Source organism: Orbicella franksi, chromosome 13 (assembly GCF_964199315.1).
Source record: "Orbicella franksi chromosome 13, jaOrbFran1.1, whole genome shotgun sequence".
In the NCBI taxonomy this organism is placed as follows: Eukaryota; Metazoa; Cnidaria; class Anthozoa; order Scleractinia; family Merulinidae; genus Orbicella; species Orbicella franksi.
In genome coordinates, this window is record NC_138157.1 from 11,284,408 (window position 1) to 11,301,996 (window position 17,589).

Below are 17,589 nucleotides of genomic sequence, written 5' to 3' on the forward strand. Positions count from 1 at the left end.
GACAACGAATTTCGGAACTGAGAATGCACTGATCGTTTTAAACGTTTGAGTCGAAGTGAAGACGCATTTCCAGGGTTTTAAATGTGTTTTCTTCTCTCACGCGCGATGTCGACGGGTCGTGAAACACAGGCTTCCTCATATATGCTAAAACGTCCATGTCGAATAAATCGAGTCCGTCATTGCCGAGTATTTTTTCTCACTCTCAGCTGAGTGAGCAGGGCTCTAAAACGCCTAAAAACACGCTTAAGGAAAAAGGAAAGATATCTTCGACCGTCTGCTTCATATTTTTACTGGTGGGTCACCAGTAAAAGATTATGAAGCTGTATTATCAGCAAATGGCATTATGGAAGGAAAAGAGAGACAGGGGAAAGCTGCCAAGGTCTTCTCGTCTTCAGCAGAAGATAAGGGTTACGCCAAATTCAAAGGAAGGTTATAGATAGGAGAGATTATCTGATTGAGGCCGTTGAGATTCTGAGTTAAACAATGGTTGTTAAACATAAACTTGGAAAAATAGTCATAGGTTCGATTGTACTTTAGGTCCAAATACTGACTGGAAAATGGCTGAAAATAGCAATTCCAAGCGTCTAAATTTCAAAATTTCCCGGGGGGGAAACATGCCCCTACATCCCCTAGGAGCTTAGCAACTTCAGCGCTCGAAAGCATGCCCCCAATATGCCCCCCCCCCCCCCCCCAGCATGCCCTCAGCCCCTTAGGAAATTTTGAAAATTTGAAGTAGCTAAGAAGTATTTTCCTTCGTTCTGAGTCGAAATGTGATGCTTTAAAAGTAGCCATCAAGCAATCATTAAATCCACTGACCGGAGAAATGCTGGCTCTGCAAAAGAATTCCTAGTGCTGAAAAGTGTTCAAAGCAAGTGCAAGGCATACAAGTAGTAAATTATATCCAAAGAGAAACTTAATCATATATGTACTTGACTAAAACAGCTAGGAACCTTCAATGCGTGAGAAATAATAGTTTCAGCGTGAGAGCGCAAGATTGAATTCGTTTGCGTGAGCCTCATGCTCAATGCATGAGACTAGAGCACTGTGTCGGTTTTTTTTAATAAACAAAGGTATTATGTGTTATACGTGTAGCTTCGTTTTAATCAAACAAGGTCAAATTTCCCGACACAACTCCTCTGAGACGAAATTCCGACAGGCGACATAGGAATCTTTCGAAATGCCGACATGGCTGGTGGCGAATTTCAGACAGGGGACATGGGTAACCCCCCTTACAGGGCCTCTTTTGAATATTTGCAGCCAAAAGGCAAATAGTATATAGTTTTTCTTTCAAAGGCAACGCAGGCGCGATCGTGTTACACTGGCGGCTACTCAACGATGAGAGAATTAATCAGAATCGTAGATTTATTGGCAAAGTAACTTGATAAGTGGCTACTAAACCAAGTTAGTGTTTAGAAGTCGGCGTAACACTCAGTCATGATGACACTAGAAGTGTCTACTTAAGATTCTCTGGCATCTAACCTTGAACTTTTACCAGTTGAGCAACGGAAGATTTATTTCGGGCGTGTTTGTCCAAATCCCGACAAGCGCCTCACTTCAGCTTCGTGTTCTGCCTCATTTTTAGAAACTTTGAGTTTATTTTAATCTCTTCGATCTACCTAGATATAACTTCTAGCATTGCCTTGCAAGGGCAACTAATTTGATATAAATTTTGTTTGACTTTCAGTGGTTCCTTTGCGATTCCTTTCTCTTAACCTGACAACACCAGCACACGTGGCCGAAGTAAATGAGACTATGTTGACTGTGAAGGCAAGCAGGAACAATAACGCCACAAAACCTACTTTCCGCTTCAACTGGGGCGATGGTGAGGTAATTCAGGAGACTTTCTCAGACACAGTTCAACACATGTATCGCCTCATCGGAACCTACACGTTGCATGTCCAAGCTTGGAGCCTGTGCAACACGAGTTCGCTATATGACAATGCCACCGTTTCAGTCCCTACACCGGTTCAGATCTTGAAAAATGTATCTCTGCAAAGCGAGTCAACAGTTTTCGGAGAGATCACTCAGTTCTATTTGTTTGTTGGTCAAGGATCACTTTTCAAATGCTTTTGGTTGCTAGGTGACCATGTAAATATTACTACGTCAGGCAACGATTCGCAAACGATCGTTTTGAACCACACTTACTCAGCCCCTGCAAATTACACAGCCCATGTCACCTGCGCAAACAGACGAAGTCAAGTAACCGTCAATACAACCGTTCCTGTTCAAAATATGATCACTGGCCTCAGGATTTACCCAATACCTCCCATATTGTTCGGAACAGAATTCAAGATAAGATGGGGAATACAAAATGGTACAGGTGTTACGTACCAAGCACATTTCTCTGACGTCCCTTTGCAAGTTGAAACACAGCTACACAAAGGGTCATATGGAGAGGCTTGGTTAACACAGCTGCAATACAAAACTCCCGGAGAATTCTTCGTGCGCGTCGCCGCTTCAAACGCAGTTACCAAATGGATCTCTGCAATGGCGAAATGCAATATTCTTCGGACCGTTTCTCCTTTTAAGCCAGATGTTCGACATCAAGCCAGGGATATAGAAATTAATGAAACAATAATGATCTGGTTCACCGATGCCAACTCCGGTTTAGAAACTAATGCTTCCTATCTCGTGATGTACGGAGATAACAGTGAAGTGGTAGCTACCCGTGAAACGTTTGTTAATTACTCATATGGTCTGCACGGTCTTTACACAGTTAATATCACAGCTATCAACGACGTATCCAGCTTTAATACTAGCATTAATGTCAAGGTCCACAAGCCAGTCTTGAAACTAAAAGGGGCTAGGATTTCTCCCCTCGTGACAAAGCTGCATGAAAATGCTACCATCACAATAGTTTTTCTCAGGGGATCAGATTTTGTTTGTCACTGGGAGTTTGGAGATGGACAAGAGTTGAGACAAAGCGTGGATGAGGAGCTGATATATTTCAAAGATTTAGATGTTAGCGTCGAAACCTTCTCCAATGTAAGCATATCTGCAAGACACGTTTTCAAGCGAGTGGGTGTGTATCAAGTCACTGGGATGTGTCAAAATCGCTTGAGCAATGTGACAGCTGTGAGTCTTGTCACGGTGCAAGAAGAAATCAAACTCTTCCAAGTTCCACCTGTTGGTCCAGTTGTTTTTGGGAAAACGTTTTCTGTCCATTGGAGTATAGCAAGTGGTACAAATGTAACTTTTAAAGCGTATTTTAATCAGCACGACCTCAGTATTGAAAATCAAGATTTGCACGTAAACTATTTGTCCTGGATAACGCCAGCCATCTACAAGCAACCTGGTATATACAACATCACTATAACCGCCGAAAATCTTGTCACTTCCTTATTGCGTCACTCACAGCTGGTCTCCATAGAGATCCCAGTATCTGACGTTCATGTCAATATGAGCTATTTCGAGGGAGGTATTTTGCATGCAGGTCATGGCATGAATATGAATATCTTTCCAGAAGGAGTTCCTGTTGTTCTTGAAGCCACCACTTACAATGGTTCTAGCTTAAAGTACACCTGGTCGATAAGCGGCACTGTGGAACAGTTTGGACATAAAAGGATCGAGCACACATTTAATACGCCCGGAATATACACAGCGACAATTCGAGTTGGAAATCAGTTGAGTCAAGCGGTTTCTACTGTGGTTATTGCTGTTCAAAAACCTGCATCTTTCCTGAACGGCGATCTTGAATGTTCCTCGCCGAAGGTTAGGAATGAAACTGTTACCATTCGAGCAACTATCGAAATTTTTGGAACAAACTCGAGCCTTCTTATTGAAGTGGACAACAGCACCAGTTATTGGTACGGACCACATAAAAATAGCCTTATATCAAGAAGGCATGGCATGGTTACGAACTATAGAGGAGAGTTGAAGAGAACTTCAATTTTACATCACGTCTATCAAAATGAAGGAGTTTATAACATTACAGTGAGCGTGGGAAATGACGTCTCCATATCATCTGTTAATTGTGTGGTTGAGATTCTTTCAAGACCTTGTAAGAAACCTGAAATTATATTAAAGGGCGTTGGCGCCTCTCCTGCTGCTGCGAGATCCTTTTTCACGGTTGACGTCGTCGAGATTGAGGCTAACATTGAAATATTCTGTCCTGAATCGAGAGAATCCGCATATGAATGGAACATCTTTCAATACAATCCAGAAACTGGACTCTTTTCGCAGTTTGGCGATGTTGTTTCTTACGGCGAAGCTTCTATGCAAGAATTGCGTCTAACAAGGAGAGCACTGCCATTAGGAGTGTTTAGATTGAATTTGTCCGTCACACTGGTTGGAGAGGACTTGCAGGATTTCTTTGCTTTTGCTGAGGGATATATCCAAATAGTCCAGTCCGACTTGGTTGCCAAAATAAGTGGCGGAAGTGAGATAAAAAGACGTTTTGGTTCCGTATTATCTGTAGATGGCCTGGATTCGTATGACCCAGACGTTGGCCCCGGAAATTACTCAGGTATTTGTGATTCTTGACATTATCACAAAAGCTTCGTTTCAATTTATTTTCCTGTTGAAGCTAACTTGCATTGTTAGTTGGTCGTTTCCACTATTCGTTTTACACTGAACTAAGCCAAAAACGAGAAACAGAGTCGATATCAAAATACAACAATCACCAATTCAGCACATGCATATAACAGCTGGTTCAGCATGCTTTGTCTTTCTCAACAGGGATGAGTTTTGCCTGGCTTTGTAGAAATACCTTTGAAAGCTTTCCAGAACCGGCGGAAGGTTTCATCAATGGCACTGTAGATGTCTTATCTGAATTTTCCTCTGGATTCTCTACCAGTTCTGGTAAAGGCTGCTATCGAGATGGGCAGTTCCTTCTTTCCAGCGCAACCAAGTTTGAACTGACAACAAGTCGCATGGCACCAGACGAAACATACGAGATTGTGCTAATGGTACGGAAGGATAACAGAACCAGCTTCACAACTCAGTTACTCGAGTTAGACACTGAAGACATTCTAAACCTCACCATACGGTAAGAATACTGAGGTCTACTACAAGCTACAACGTATTCGGGTGTTTAAATTGCCAAGTATGAGTCATTCTAGACAATTATTTATTTTATCTATCTGCCTTTCGTGTCCCTTAAGTGTCATTTAGCCTCCGCAATTACCCAAACGTGGCCGCCAGTAAATACAAGCTACAAAAGTAAAGTTACATGGAGTGTAGTCAATAAATGACAGCGTAATCCCCAAGATTACCAGTGATTGCTGGGGTTTTCGAAACTGTCATAACTTTGGGCGAGTTGAAATTCACCTCTGGGTTTTATAGATCCAGAGCAAGTTCCTGCTACGATGATTGTTACAACACTACACTCTAAACAAAAACTTAGGGTTAGGGTTAGCTAACTCTAATCCTTAGCGTAATGTCATTTCCTTACTGATAGTTAGCACAATCGCTCCCCTGACAATTTAAACTGAGTTTCTTTGAAAACTTCAAAAATCATTTGCCCGGAATTGTTCGTCTTCGTCTGTGTCTTTAATGCTCATGTTAATTTTCATCTCCCAAGCCGTTATCTGTCTCTACGACCATATCAGTTGCTTAAAGTGAAGAGCCTATAATGAAGAAAAATCTATAAAACTGCAAAATCTCATCTGATATCGATGATATCGCTTTTCTCTTTTTGAAGGTGTGTTGTGAACTGTGAACACAAAGTCAATCCTTCGGATAAGCTATCCATATCATCGGAGTGTCCTGACAGGGCCTGTGCAAACACGATACTTTATTCTTGGTCCCTGTTCTTCCTGCAAACCCAAAGAGGCAAAAACCCAACTTGGCAACTCGATAATGCGACAATGGACACTCCAGACATCTCTTCATTTGTTAGCTTTCCGAACATTGTCATAAAGAAAGATATTTTGCACGGAAACAAAGTCTATAAACTTGTTGTCGTGGGATTTCTGCCGAATGGTATCTATGGACGAACTTCTTACACATTCCAAGTGAATGCCCCTCCTACAGGTGGGGCATGCTATGCCAAACCACGTGTAGGCCACGTGCTGACCACTCGTTACAAGGTCTGGTGTACCGGGTGGCACGATCCTGATGCTCCTCTTAAGTACGAGATTATTCACGTTCAAGGGACACTAGAATCACCGCTGTATTACGGAGGAGACGCTGATGCTACGATTTCACTTCCTCTGGGCGAAGGGCAGAATTACACAATCAATATTACAGTTCGTGTCTCTGACAGATTAGGTGCAGCAGCGCTTGTTAAACTTCAAGTGCAGGTAAGTATCGAGGTCCAGCACTCATCTTTGTGTTGAACAAGATGGTTCTGAATTTTTCGTCTGTGCATCGGCGTGGCCATCCAATTAAATAACGTTGCTGAGCCCCACTTTCATTTGGTTATTTCTCCCTTTGTTTCAGTCCCTTCCTCCAATCCTTAAAGGCGTTGAACTGATGAATCACTTGTTTAGTATGACAACTGGAGACAACAGTCCCTTGAAGACGTTACAGAAATCAGGAAAGAATCAGGATGTAGCACGCATGGCTGGAAGCATCTGTTCTGTTTTGAACCAGCAAGCAAAATTAACAAATGGACAGAAGGTTTGATCAAAATATTGCAATAGATATGCAGTCAAGGGGAGACGCCGTAATGTGATCATTAGTGCACTGGACTCCAGAACCAAAGGTCTGGGTTCAAGCACTGGCTGAGGTCATTGCGCTGCATTTTTGGGCAAGACACTTTACTCTCTGTCTCTCTCCTTCCAAATGCAGTGTATAAATGGAAGTCAGTGAAGTCAGTGGTAACCCTGTAATGCGCTAGCATTCCATCCAGGAGGGAGTAGAAACCCTCACAGTCGCTGAATGTTGCAAAAACCAAATATATCCTCCGGCGACTTGAGACACTTTGCCCAACGCAGCCTTGAGAATGTCGATATATGGAACATGCCTGAAACCTCATGTAAGCTGAATTACACTGCCCCAACTGGCTTGAATAGCTATATTAATTTTATTAGTCTAAAATGTAGAAAGTCTGGCTTTGGTCTTCTAAAAGCTTGGTTGTGGATCAATACACATTGTTCTTCCTTTAATTTTGTTTCTACCAATACACAGGTGCGGGATTCTCTGACAATGGCGTTAAGTAATCAAAGGACCATTTCAGTAAAGGCCGTACAACTTGTGTCAGGGTCGCTCTATCAAGTAACTCAGGTTGCGAATGAAGTATCTCTGGAAGCGCAGGTAAATAACAATCTAAATTCCATATAATTGCGAGAATACGTAAGTTGCGTCCATGCAAATCTATAAAGGAGTATACGCCACGTGATTCCTTCCTCTAAGCGGGAATCTCTCAGAAGGAATCAGAGCGATGAAAAGTTAAGGTATACATCACTCCACTAAGTGACCACCATCAGGATCAGATCTTGCAATAAGAGTTTTGAGTTTCCTTAAGTAAACTTCTACCACATGAGCAACCTTTATCGTTTTCCAGGAAGCAGGTACCTTGGCCCTGTCCAGCATGGCTGCTGTACTTGACCGTGAATCGCAGGAGACTGACTCCGATTCAGCGGATGCAGCTGCTGCTAATGTTTGCGGAACAATTGGAAATTTACTTGGCCCCGCTTCTGACAATGCAGCTATCAATCAGCCTAACAGCACGAACATGACATCATCACAGATTATTGAACAAGAAACTAAGCGACAGAGAGTGAGTGAGCGAGTGTTTCTCGAAAATGAATTCACATTTATAAACGTTATATCATCAAGATATAATTTTATTTATTAAGCTCAGTGGAAATTGATAGAAATCAGTCTAAGGTGGGATACAACAGAACAGTCCTTAACAGTTCATCTTGTGTGATCGTCCGGGTGAGGGTAGGTCTGAAAAGAACTGTTGGTGGTGACTGACGTTTCCACAACCTGAGCGGAAGTCATTTTCATAGCCAAGTGAATAGTGTTAGTCAGTCGATGGTGTTATAAGTCTGGTCCCTTGAAAGTGATTGAAAGATCTTAATTTCGGTATGAAGTAAACTTGTTAACATACCTTATAAATCTATGGTTCATTTATGTTTCAGGGTAAGCTGTTGGTGAAAAAGTTATTCAGTGTCTTAAATTTCCTGGCAGCATCGGTGCTTAGGAGAAAGATTCCATTTGAAGATTCCACGGAGATCTCCACTCCACATCTTGCCATGAGCCTAAAGAGTGCCACGCCCTTTAATGCTGGAGGGAAAGCGAACGTGGGATACGCAAATTTTGATTTGCCAAGTGGAAACAATATGTTCCGTCAAGCAAAACCAGGATTGACATCAGTCAATCAAAAGGTACACTTTGGGTGTGAGCTTAGTAAGTGAAGATTATTACTCAATGACGATAACCAAAGATGGCACGGATAAAAATCAGTTATAACATGGACAAAAATGAAATTCTTTGAAATAATTACTCTATTTTACTCGTGTATTGGTGTACAGAAATGAGCAGAATTGTCCGTCTGTACACAATGCAAGGTGAGTTAATAATTACTGTCGCTAGCGAGTAGCTATTGTTATCCAGACCCTCTGTTGTAAGCGCACCCTCAGACGAATGTAAACCAACCACCCACAAATATCCAACAGAGCAGTGGGGCAATAAATTCACGTTATTGCTGCAGAAAGTCCAACGTTTGCATCTTCCCTATTCACAGGTGTTTTCGATGCCGAGAAATTACTACAATTACGACGAAACCTCTAAAGGCGTCAACAGCCCTGTTGTGAGTTTATCGTACGAAGACAAGGAAAAAGAAGAAGCAATTCCAGTTTCGAACCTCGAGACCTACATTGAATATTCCTTACCGGGGCCAGATGTCCTGCCAGAATCGCATAAATACAGTCTAAACGTCACTGAAAACACTTGGGCGTATCACAAGCTTGTCATTTCCTCCAAAGATGAAGCGGTTAACATCGAGGTTACACCATTCAAGTGCAGTCACAAACTCCACCTCTACGTGCGAGAGAACAGACATCCCACTAAAGATAAATTTACCTGGAAAAAGATTATCTCGGAGCCCTCTAGCGGAGATCGACCGAGCTTAAACTACACAACGTGCTTTGAAAAACACTCCGCTTACACTCTTTTCATATCAAATACAAAATTGCGAGAATCCACTTACTTTATTGGAATATGGTACGCAAATGGGAAACAGGACACAAGAAATTCCAACGAGACCGACGTGATGAGGTACTCAATTAGAGTGTTGAAATCAAAATGCCTGTACTGGAATGAAAGAAAGGAGTCATGGATGGGGGACGGCTGTATCGTGAGTTTCTTTCATAGCTTTTCGCTTCTTTCACTTTCCACTCAGTTCATCGCCAGTGCATTAGGCGAACACAGATTTACTAAACCAACTCTGACGAACATGCGAAGGACGATGTTTTTGCTACATTGCTATTCAGGTTTCCGTTGAAAATCTTTTTATGATCTCTTTGAAGACCTTTTGTCCTGGAATTTTCACAACACCAGACCAGAGCAAGCATACGAAAGATCTCGTACGGATAGTTAGCATAGGGTTTTTTTTTTAGCGTCAGTATAAGTAAGAGATTATGATCATAATCTCTTGCTATAAGGCATTTTAGCTGGTTCTAACGTGGAATATAGATTCACACCAACAGCCAGTGCGAGCTCACGAAACAATTCATGCAGTCATTTAGTACAAGTGTGTTCTTTTTGGCCTCGTTATAAGTCATTTTAGCTAGTTGACAAACTGCTCTATTGGCGGATCTCTAACGATTATGTTGTTATACCCACTTCATGATGTCTCTTTTTTGTTGTTCTTTCTAAAACCACTAAACTTCATTCGTAGGTTGGACCATTAACCAGTCCAAAGCGAATCCACTGCATGACAAATCATCTTACATCCTTTGGATCAGGAATATTTGTGGCGCCAAATCCAATCGACTTCAGCAAAGCGTTGCTAGGCTTTGCGACAGCTTTTCAAAGTGGCAACGTGGTGGTGATGTTCACCATCTTAACTCTATTAATATTATACACATTACTGGCCGTATGGGCTTGGAGAACCGACAAGAGAGACGCCATGCAGGTTAGAAAGTAGACGGTTACTGCTAGGTTTACCTCCGTATTTTAATGATTTGATGTAGTGCCCTCCTTTCAGTAAGCATCCCTTGCCAAAGAAACTGGTTTCTGTTGGAGTTACCCAGTTCTTCGGTGGATCCTGTTAAAATTAAACGCTTGTTGAGTAAACATTTTCAGGAAGGATGTAAGGCATCTTGCGCTGTCCAAGTTAGCAAAATTTGCGTCGAAGGATTAGATTTTTCCAGACCCTCCAGCGAATTCCAAAACCAAAAGTGATCTAAAGTACTTTGAGAGGGAATAGGGAATTTGGCCTGTATGGGGGATTAATTATCCCTCCCTTCATCCGATCTTGATTCAGGCAAGTGAAAAACTGTGTGAAGGTAAAGAAAAACTTAACAAGAGAAAGTCTCGATCAAGTTCTTCGTGGCGACGGGGATTTATTGCTAATTTTTACTGTTCTCTTGTTGCTTACCTTCTAGATCGGCTCTACCATCCTTCCAGCCAACCGACCTAACAGCAATTACTTGTACGAGATCTACTTTGTGACAGGAAGTCGGAACGGGTCCGGAACAACTGCGCATGTCGGCTGTGAGATCTTTGGTGAGAGTGAGAATAGTGGCCCATGCTACTTGCTTGACTCCACTCGACCGCTGTTCAGAAGAGGGGATTTGAACGTTTTCATAATTTCTTTGCCAAAAAGCCTTGGAGTCATTCGTGGAGTAAGGATTTGGCATGATAACAGCGGCAAAAGTCCATCCTGGTTTTTGAACAGAACCATGCTAAGAGATTCTCAGACCGGAGAAAAATGGATTTTCCTTGCTGGTAGGAATGAACGCAGACCATTTTCCTGTTGCTGTTTTGTGTATTGCTTTGAGTATATTCCGGTAAAATGTCCCGAATTATTCCTATTCCCAGACTCGCTCCTAAGAATGCTATTTACCATTACACAAGAGTCCTTTTGTATGGAATGTAGACGAAACACGAAGGAGTGTCATTTTGACTGGTTTTTACTCTACATTTTTAGCGTAATAAATGTGTTGAAATCTCCGCCTTGTACGATACTGAATTATTTATTTACCTTTCCTGCAGGCCGTTGGCTCGATGTAGCAGAGGAAGATGGCAAAGTGGATATATTTTTTCGTCCTGCAACTGAAAGTGACATGATTTCCTTCAAGAAATTGTTTAACACAAAAATTCGTAAGGAGATTTGCGACAATCATCTGTGGTTCTCCGTGGCGTACCGTCCTGCTAGAAGTCCATTTACACGGCTCCAAAGACTTTCCTGCTGTCTCTCTCTGCTGTTCTCATTCATGGTCGCAACGGCTATGTTTTACGGTTCAGGCCCTCAACCAGGAGATACGTCTGGGTCTGTCCAGATGGGTCCCATCAAGATTAACATGCGCATGCTTATAATTGGGATAGAGAGTGCATTGGTGGTAGTTCCTGTTAACGTCTTGATAGTTGCCTTGTTCAGAAACTCCAAAGCAAAAGAAAGGAGGGCTGGGAAGAAACAAGGCTGTAATGGCCATGCAACGTTTCAAACGTCAGAACAAAATGAAGAGATTGACTCTATCAATAGTGGTACAGAAGGTTTAGAACAAAGCAAGGATTGGGAGACAAATCTTAATGATATCCATTGTAACATCAATGGTGAAGAAGACGTTGAAAATGGCCAAGAGGAAAACAGTACAAACCTTAAAGGAAGGGAACCAACTGTTAAAAGCGAGAGCCCAGAGGATGAAGCTTTAATGGAAACACAAAACCCAAGCTTTTTAGCAAGAATTGGCGCTAAGTTTCGACGATCAGAAGGCCCATGCTTTCCATACTGGTGCGTGTACGTAGGCTGGGTATTGTGCATCCTGACTACATTATTGTCTGCGGTGTTTACGCTATTTTACAGCATGATGTGGGGCAGAGAGCAGTCGAACATATGGCTCACGACAATGGCCATCTCGTTTGTCCATGACACTCTCATCAGTCAGCCATTTAAAGTTCTCATTGTGTCTTTAATCTTTGCAATATACAGCAAGTCGTCTGATGAAGACAATCTTGAAGAATTGTCAGCTGCAACAGGTTTGCACACTTTTTTAAACTGTTTTTTTGGGAGTTTGTTGTACTGGAAAATATCACGAGGACTGTGAAGAGTACCAATGAGTGCTGATGAATAACGTACAAAAATTTTGAAGAGAGATACAATTTCGGCTGTTTCTCACATAACCTGGGAATGCCTGCGATTCCATGGCCCGGAGATTGCCAAGCTATATTTCAGATGGTGATCCCAAAACTGTTTACTGCGAGTATGTTGCAGGGACGCTAGACACACTAACAGTAACGACCTTGACCAATTGGTGTTTTCTGGGCGGTGTCTCATGCGGGGGGCGGTGGCGACATCGCAAACATTCGAGAGCCATATGAAGCCTGGTCTTAGGCGGTGCTTTTAAAAAGTATGAGATATCAAATTAATTACAGTTTTTCTCAAGACTTTTGAATCAAAAGCAAACCGAATAAAAGCTTTATCGTCATGAAAAATGTGAAGAGCACTGTATCCGAGGACATGGCGTTCACATGCATGACCCTTTAAAATCTGGACATTTTTTTATAGAAGAGGTCTATTTACTTTATAGTTTAAGTTTGTTTACTCTTTGGTAAAATGCATGTTCACTGCACCAGTAGCAGCAGCATCGCAAGACGAAAACCCATAAATGTGTTTGTTTTGTACTTGTGCTTGTCTTGTATACGTATTGACTATGGTTTACGAACATTTGTTGTCTAGACGACGCCAACGAGGTGGAACAAGATTTGACGAATGACGAACTCTCCCAGTACGATCCCCCCAGTAAGAAAATCTTGAAAATCTTGCGGATTCGAGAGATTAGGAGACGTCAGACCATCAAACTCTTCACAGATCTGTCCGTGTACGTGATTCTGTTGGCAATGGTGTTGATTTTAAGTTTCCAGTACAGGAACCCAGCTTCGTACAAGATGATAAACACTTTGCGGCGCGTGTTTGTAGATCCAATCCAGAACAGTACTCGTGTTCGCTTTGACCAGGTACGCGTTCTACACTTATAGGACAAAAAACCGAAAGTATTAACCAAGATGTTAATGCATCCGATTCCATGTAACCAGCCTGGTTGTTGTTTTTTATATTGTGTTTGTGGACAGGACAATTTACTTACCTAGTACCTTTACTTAATTATAGCACAAACTTTCTCTTACCTCGGGTTCCCAAACTCGTCTACAATCTCCAACCACGTAGACATAGCTAAAAGTGTATCAAGCTGCCGCTTCCAATTCAGTACCTTGCAACTGTGTCATACGCGAGCCGTCATTCCGATCTCAGCGGGATTGGAATCTCCGACCTCTAGATCAGAGTAGGGTAATCTTCCACAGTTCCAGCTTCCAAAATCTAGTGTTTCGTGGTACAACCTCATACTCTTTTACGATGGGTCTATTTATCAACAGGTGAACACCGTCAGTTCCATTTGGGACTGGACGAGACGAACCTTGCTACCAGGCCTGCACCCTGGGCCACTGTACGATGGTCTCCAAAGTGAACCGTACATTGCCGACAGAATGTCACTGCAGTTGGGTGTGGCTAGGTTACGGCAAGTTCGTGTTCAGAAAGGTAAAATTCCCTTTTGGTGTATCAGAACGTCAACGGGTAGCCATACGTATTGCTTTAGTGTCAGTCAAGTTGGTTCTACTTAGCAATATACATCCATAAGAATTACTTGCTATAAACCATTCGGTCAAACTGAAAAAGTTGAAACCTTTTTTGTTAAAAAGAAGCGACGAAGTTTCCACGCTTCCTTATCGTCATTATCCAGTCAAAATAAATAATAATAGCACGGGCAAAGAAAATAAAAATAAACTGTTTGCACGAAGGAGTCACATAATGTTTTTAAGTTTGGCACGAATTGAACCTTTTTGAGTCTTAAACTGAGGCTTCAATTTTCTAATGAAGTGAAATAGCAAATACGAGAGACCGTGTTTTACCATATGTCCAAAGGCCGAGAAGAGAGTTCAAAATACAACGCGCAGCGGAGTATTTATGACGAACTTCGAGGTGTTTCGAAATGTGGTTAAATATTGAGTGATGGGCTCCTGTGAGCGTTTGATATATCTTCTCATTTAAATAATTGCAACGTAGAATTAAAATTTGATGCAGAGTTCTAAATTGAGTTTAATGAAACGAATTTGATCTGGAATTCAAAATATGGAAAAACCTATACATAATCAGACATTGCATTACTTCTCTGATTACCTTATTTAGGAACCTGCGAAGTCAACACTTGGTTCAAAGACATTTTTAGTGAATGCAATGGATTCTACTCAATGAGCAAAGACGACACGAAGTTTTATGCTCCACGATGGGAAAATGCAACAGAAAAACCAGAAAATACAGACAAGGGGAATATCTTTTCATTCTCGTCTAGGAAATCAGATCACGTGCATTCGCCTTGGGAGCACATTAGCAACTTTGGGGCCTATCATGTGCTGCCAGTCATTGGGAAATTTTCAACCTACAGTGGAGGTGGTTATGTCATGAATCTGAACAGGAGTGTGGATGTAGATCAGCAACAAAATTTATTCTGGTTAGACAGTCGCAGCAGGGCGGTTCACGCCGAGTTTGTCGCCTATAACCCCACTATCAATATGGTTGCGGCTGTGACGATTACATTTGAGCTTCCACCATTGGGTGGCGTCTTCAAAAGTTTCGAGGCCTTCACCGTGAGCATGTATGGTTCTTTGAGGAAACACCCTGCTGTTAGAATAACTGGCGAAGTTATCGCTGCCATTGTGCTCGTCTTCATGATATATCGTGTCGTTCTTACCATATTTCACGACAAGTGCCGATACTTCAAAGATCCTGCTAAAGTTTTGGACCTCATTTTTGTGTTCTCTGGCGTTGTAATCGTGTTCTTGAAAGTTCTTAAAGAGGGCTTCAAAAAGCTAGCAACTGATCAGTTTAATGAAAACCCAAAGCAGTTCCTCGACTTTTACCAGTGTGGGTTCTACGACGAGTTAACCGACTACGCTTTTGCTTTCCTCAATTTCATAGCCATTGTGAGGTTTTCGGTTTTCTTAAAGTTTCTCGGCTGTTTGGAGCACATCCTGACCACCATCGCGGGATGCTTTTATGACCTGCTTGGGTGTCTGTTGGTGTTCGTCTGTCTAATGATGGCATTCACGTCACTGTTCTCAAATGCTTTCAGTGGCGACAGCGACAATTTCAAAGACTTCTCCAGTTCACTGCAGACCTCAATTTCATACATGGCTCGAATGGTTAGAACCAAAGAGGTTGTAACCTCACATACAGTTGTACGAGCAGTGGCTTTATTTTCGTGTTGTGTGACTCTGATCTTCTTTTACTTAACTATGGTTCGGTCGGTATTCATTGTAGGGTATAGAAAAACGTTGATTGAAGATCGTGGGCGACAAAAAGAGAAATCCTTTGAATCTGGAATTTTTGAGATATTTATGGATAAGTTTCTTGAGATAGCGGGAATGGAGAGGGAGAAGGAGCAAGTTGTGGAGGAAGAAGATCCCGTTGAAGTTAGGTTAAGGTCTCAGAAGAACTACATCGATAAAAGTCAGTTCCGCCGCCTTCGACATCTCGTCAACGAGGTTTACACCGATGACTTTGTTGACGATGTAAGGCTCTTCGAAGTTATGCATCTGAACAAGAAATCTCAAAATTCTACGAGCAAAGGTATCGACGTCGAAGAAGAGAATGCCAATTTGACAAAAAGACTGAAATTCAATGGAAGTGATGAAAACAGCTTTGAAAAGGTGCACGATGACGGTGGAAGGGGTAAGACGCTTGTAAGATTAGATCTTCGCGGTCACGAAGTCGAACAGCCCACAAAAAACAATATGCAGAACAAGACCTCCAAGACGCCAAATGAAGCTGACAAATTGAATTTACTTGAGACCTTAGTCCAAGAGAAAATGAGATCTTTGCAAAGAAAACAGGAAGAGTCGTCACTTCGTGAAGAGTCTGAATCTGTGGAACGCGAAATTCAGATGCTTGCCAGATTAAAACAGAGAATCGATGCTACAAAAAGGAACAAAACACCAGTATTGTTGCCCGCCGAGGAAACCACTGACGGAAAAGATGATAGCAACTGTTAACGTCAAATGGCGTTGTTATTGTGACCTTCCATACAGATTACCTATTTTCCTTGTCGCCTCCTTAATTTTGAATATTGCAGGTTATTTCAAAAGACCTCGCTCACGCGCTATGGTCCAGTGACACAAGCACTCGAGCATGGAGTTAGCCCGGTTGCAAAATGTTCAACATCGAAGATGTTGGCTTTTATTTCACAGTACTATGAACACTACACAAGAAACGACAACTTCATCTGTCCTAAGCAATAAACGGCACGCAATGCATGCAGAAGCGATGACATTTAACTGCCATTACTAAACTTCTGTCTAGAAAATTGGAAAATAAACAAACAAATGGATGCTTAAACGTAACTAGAAGACAATGGATAAAATACAACAATCAATCCAGTTCCGATACCTACGTTTAATAACTGGAAATCTAACCAACACTTCGTCGATGCTACAAGCCGCCGAAAAACGATTTCACTCTATCCCGAACATCAAGATGGCGGTTTGCAAGGAAACGGGTTTAGTTCCCTGTTCTCCTCGCTTCGATTTCAGGATAAATCGAGCGCGACATGAGCGCGACATCAGTTATCCAAAGGAAGGTCGTATGCTAGCATTATGCGATGACGTTATAAGTCATCGCTTAAAAATGGAAATTCCAGATGAAAAACTCACATGTGGAGCTGATGCTTACCAGATGTCCCTAGCTGATACATTATTGCACGAGAAAAAGAGGCACTGACGGTCAATTTAGGTGAAGGGAACAAATTTCCTGTATTATTAAAAAAGCTGTACAATACAAAGCACTTGTTGATAGTTGTCAGAGATCCCGAAAATGCTGTAATTGGTCGGCTGGATTGTTGTTATGAGGAAACAAAAACAGCAAATTAAACAAGTTCCACTTTGTCGTCCAAACATCTCTACGGCTTACATTTTTTCGTGCGAAAATCGCGAAGGATATCAATGAAATACGGAGAAACGATCAATGTCATCAATGAAAAAGTCGTTGCAGCGAGTAATCACCTGACCTTTCCCGCGCTTGCAACCCAGTTCCATGTTTTCGCTTCAAGCTCCGATTGATTGAACATACTGTTGCGGCCATTTCACATTGACCGCGGAGAATCCGACATTCGATTAAGTTTTCCCTCCTGATTAAACTAGACCTTAGGAGACGTCAACATGCTGTTTCATGAACAATACTCTTCAAAGCTTACCAAAATTCTTTCTTTTCTTCCTCCTCTCCGCCTCAATATTGAACTCTCGAACACTTTGCACCAAAACATTCTAACTCAATTTTGGGAGGAGGAGCCTAAAAACGATAATATACGACATTCACCGAGCCTGAAAAGTCATGTTTTCGAAAGGCTAGCGCTCCAACTGTATTTGTCTACGGTTGTAGACCCTTGTTCTCGGTAAAATTAACATTACCTATTCAACAAATTAAAATTA

The 17,589-nt window shown here is 41.9% G+C and overlaps 3 protein-coding genes across 3 annotated transcripts in view; 2 read left to right on the forward strand and 1 right to left on the reverse strand.

Annotated features, from left to right (window-relative positions):
- Positions 1-17,589, reverse strand: part of LOC145466643 (uncharacterized) — a 246,132-nt gene that overhangs the window by 157,627 nt on the left and 70,916 nt on the right. The window lies entirely within an intron of this gene.
- On the forward strand, positions 1,621-3,386 carry LOC145465024 (polycystin-1-like). Its single transcript, XM_081448833.1, has 2 exons — positions 1,621-3,295; positions 3,358-3,386. The coding sequence occupies exons 1-2, from the start codon at positions 1,753-1,755 to the stop codon at positions 3,384-3,386; spliced, it is 1,572 nt and encodes a 523-aa protein (XP_081304959.1). The 5' UTR covers positions 1,621-1,752.
- On the forward strand, positions 3,424-16,447 carry LOC145465025 (polycystin-1-like protein 2). The gene is made up of 12 exons (XM_081448834.1): positions 3,424-4,465; positions 4,678-4,987; positions 5,642-6,273; positions 6,824-7,197; positions 7,448-7,675; positions 8,031-8,276; positions 8,636-9,247; positions 9,791-10,027; positions 10,500-12,093; positions 12,794-13,071; positions 13,486-13,648; positions 14,297-16,447. The coding sequence occupies exons 1-12, from the start codon at positions 3,442-3,444 to the stop codon at positions 16,156-16,158; spliced, it is 7,560 nt and encodes a 2,519-aa protein (XP_081304960.1). The 5' UTR covers positions 3,424-3,441; the 3' UTR covers positions 16,159-16,447.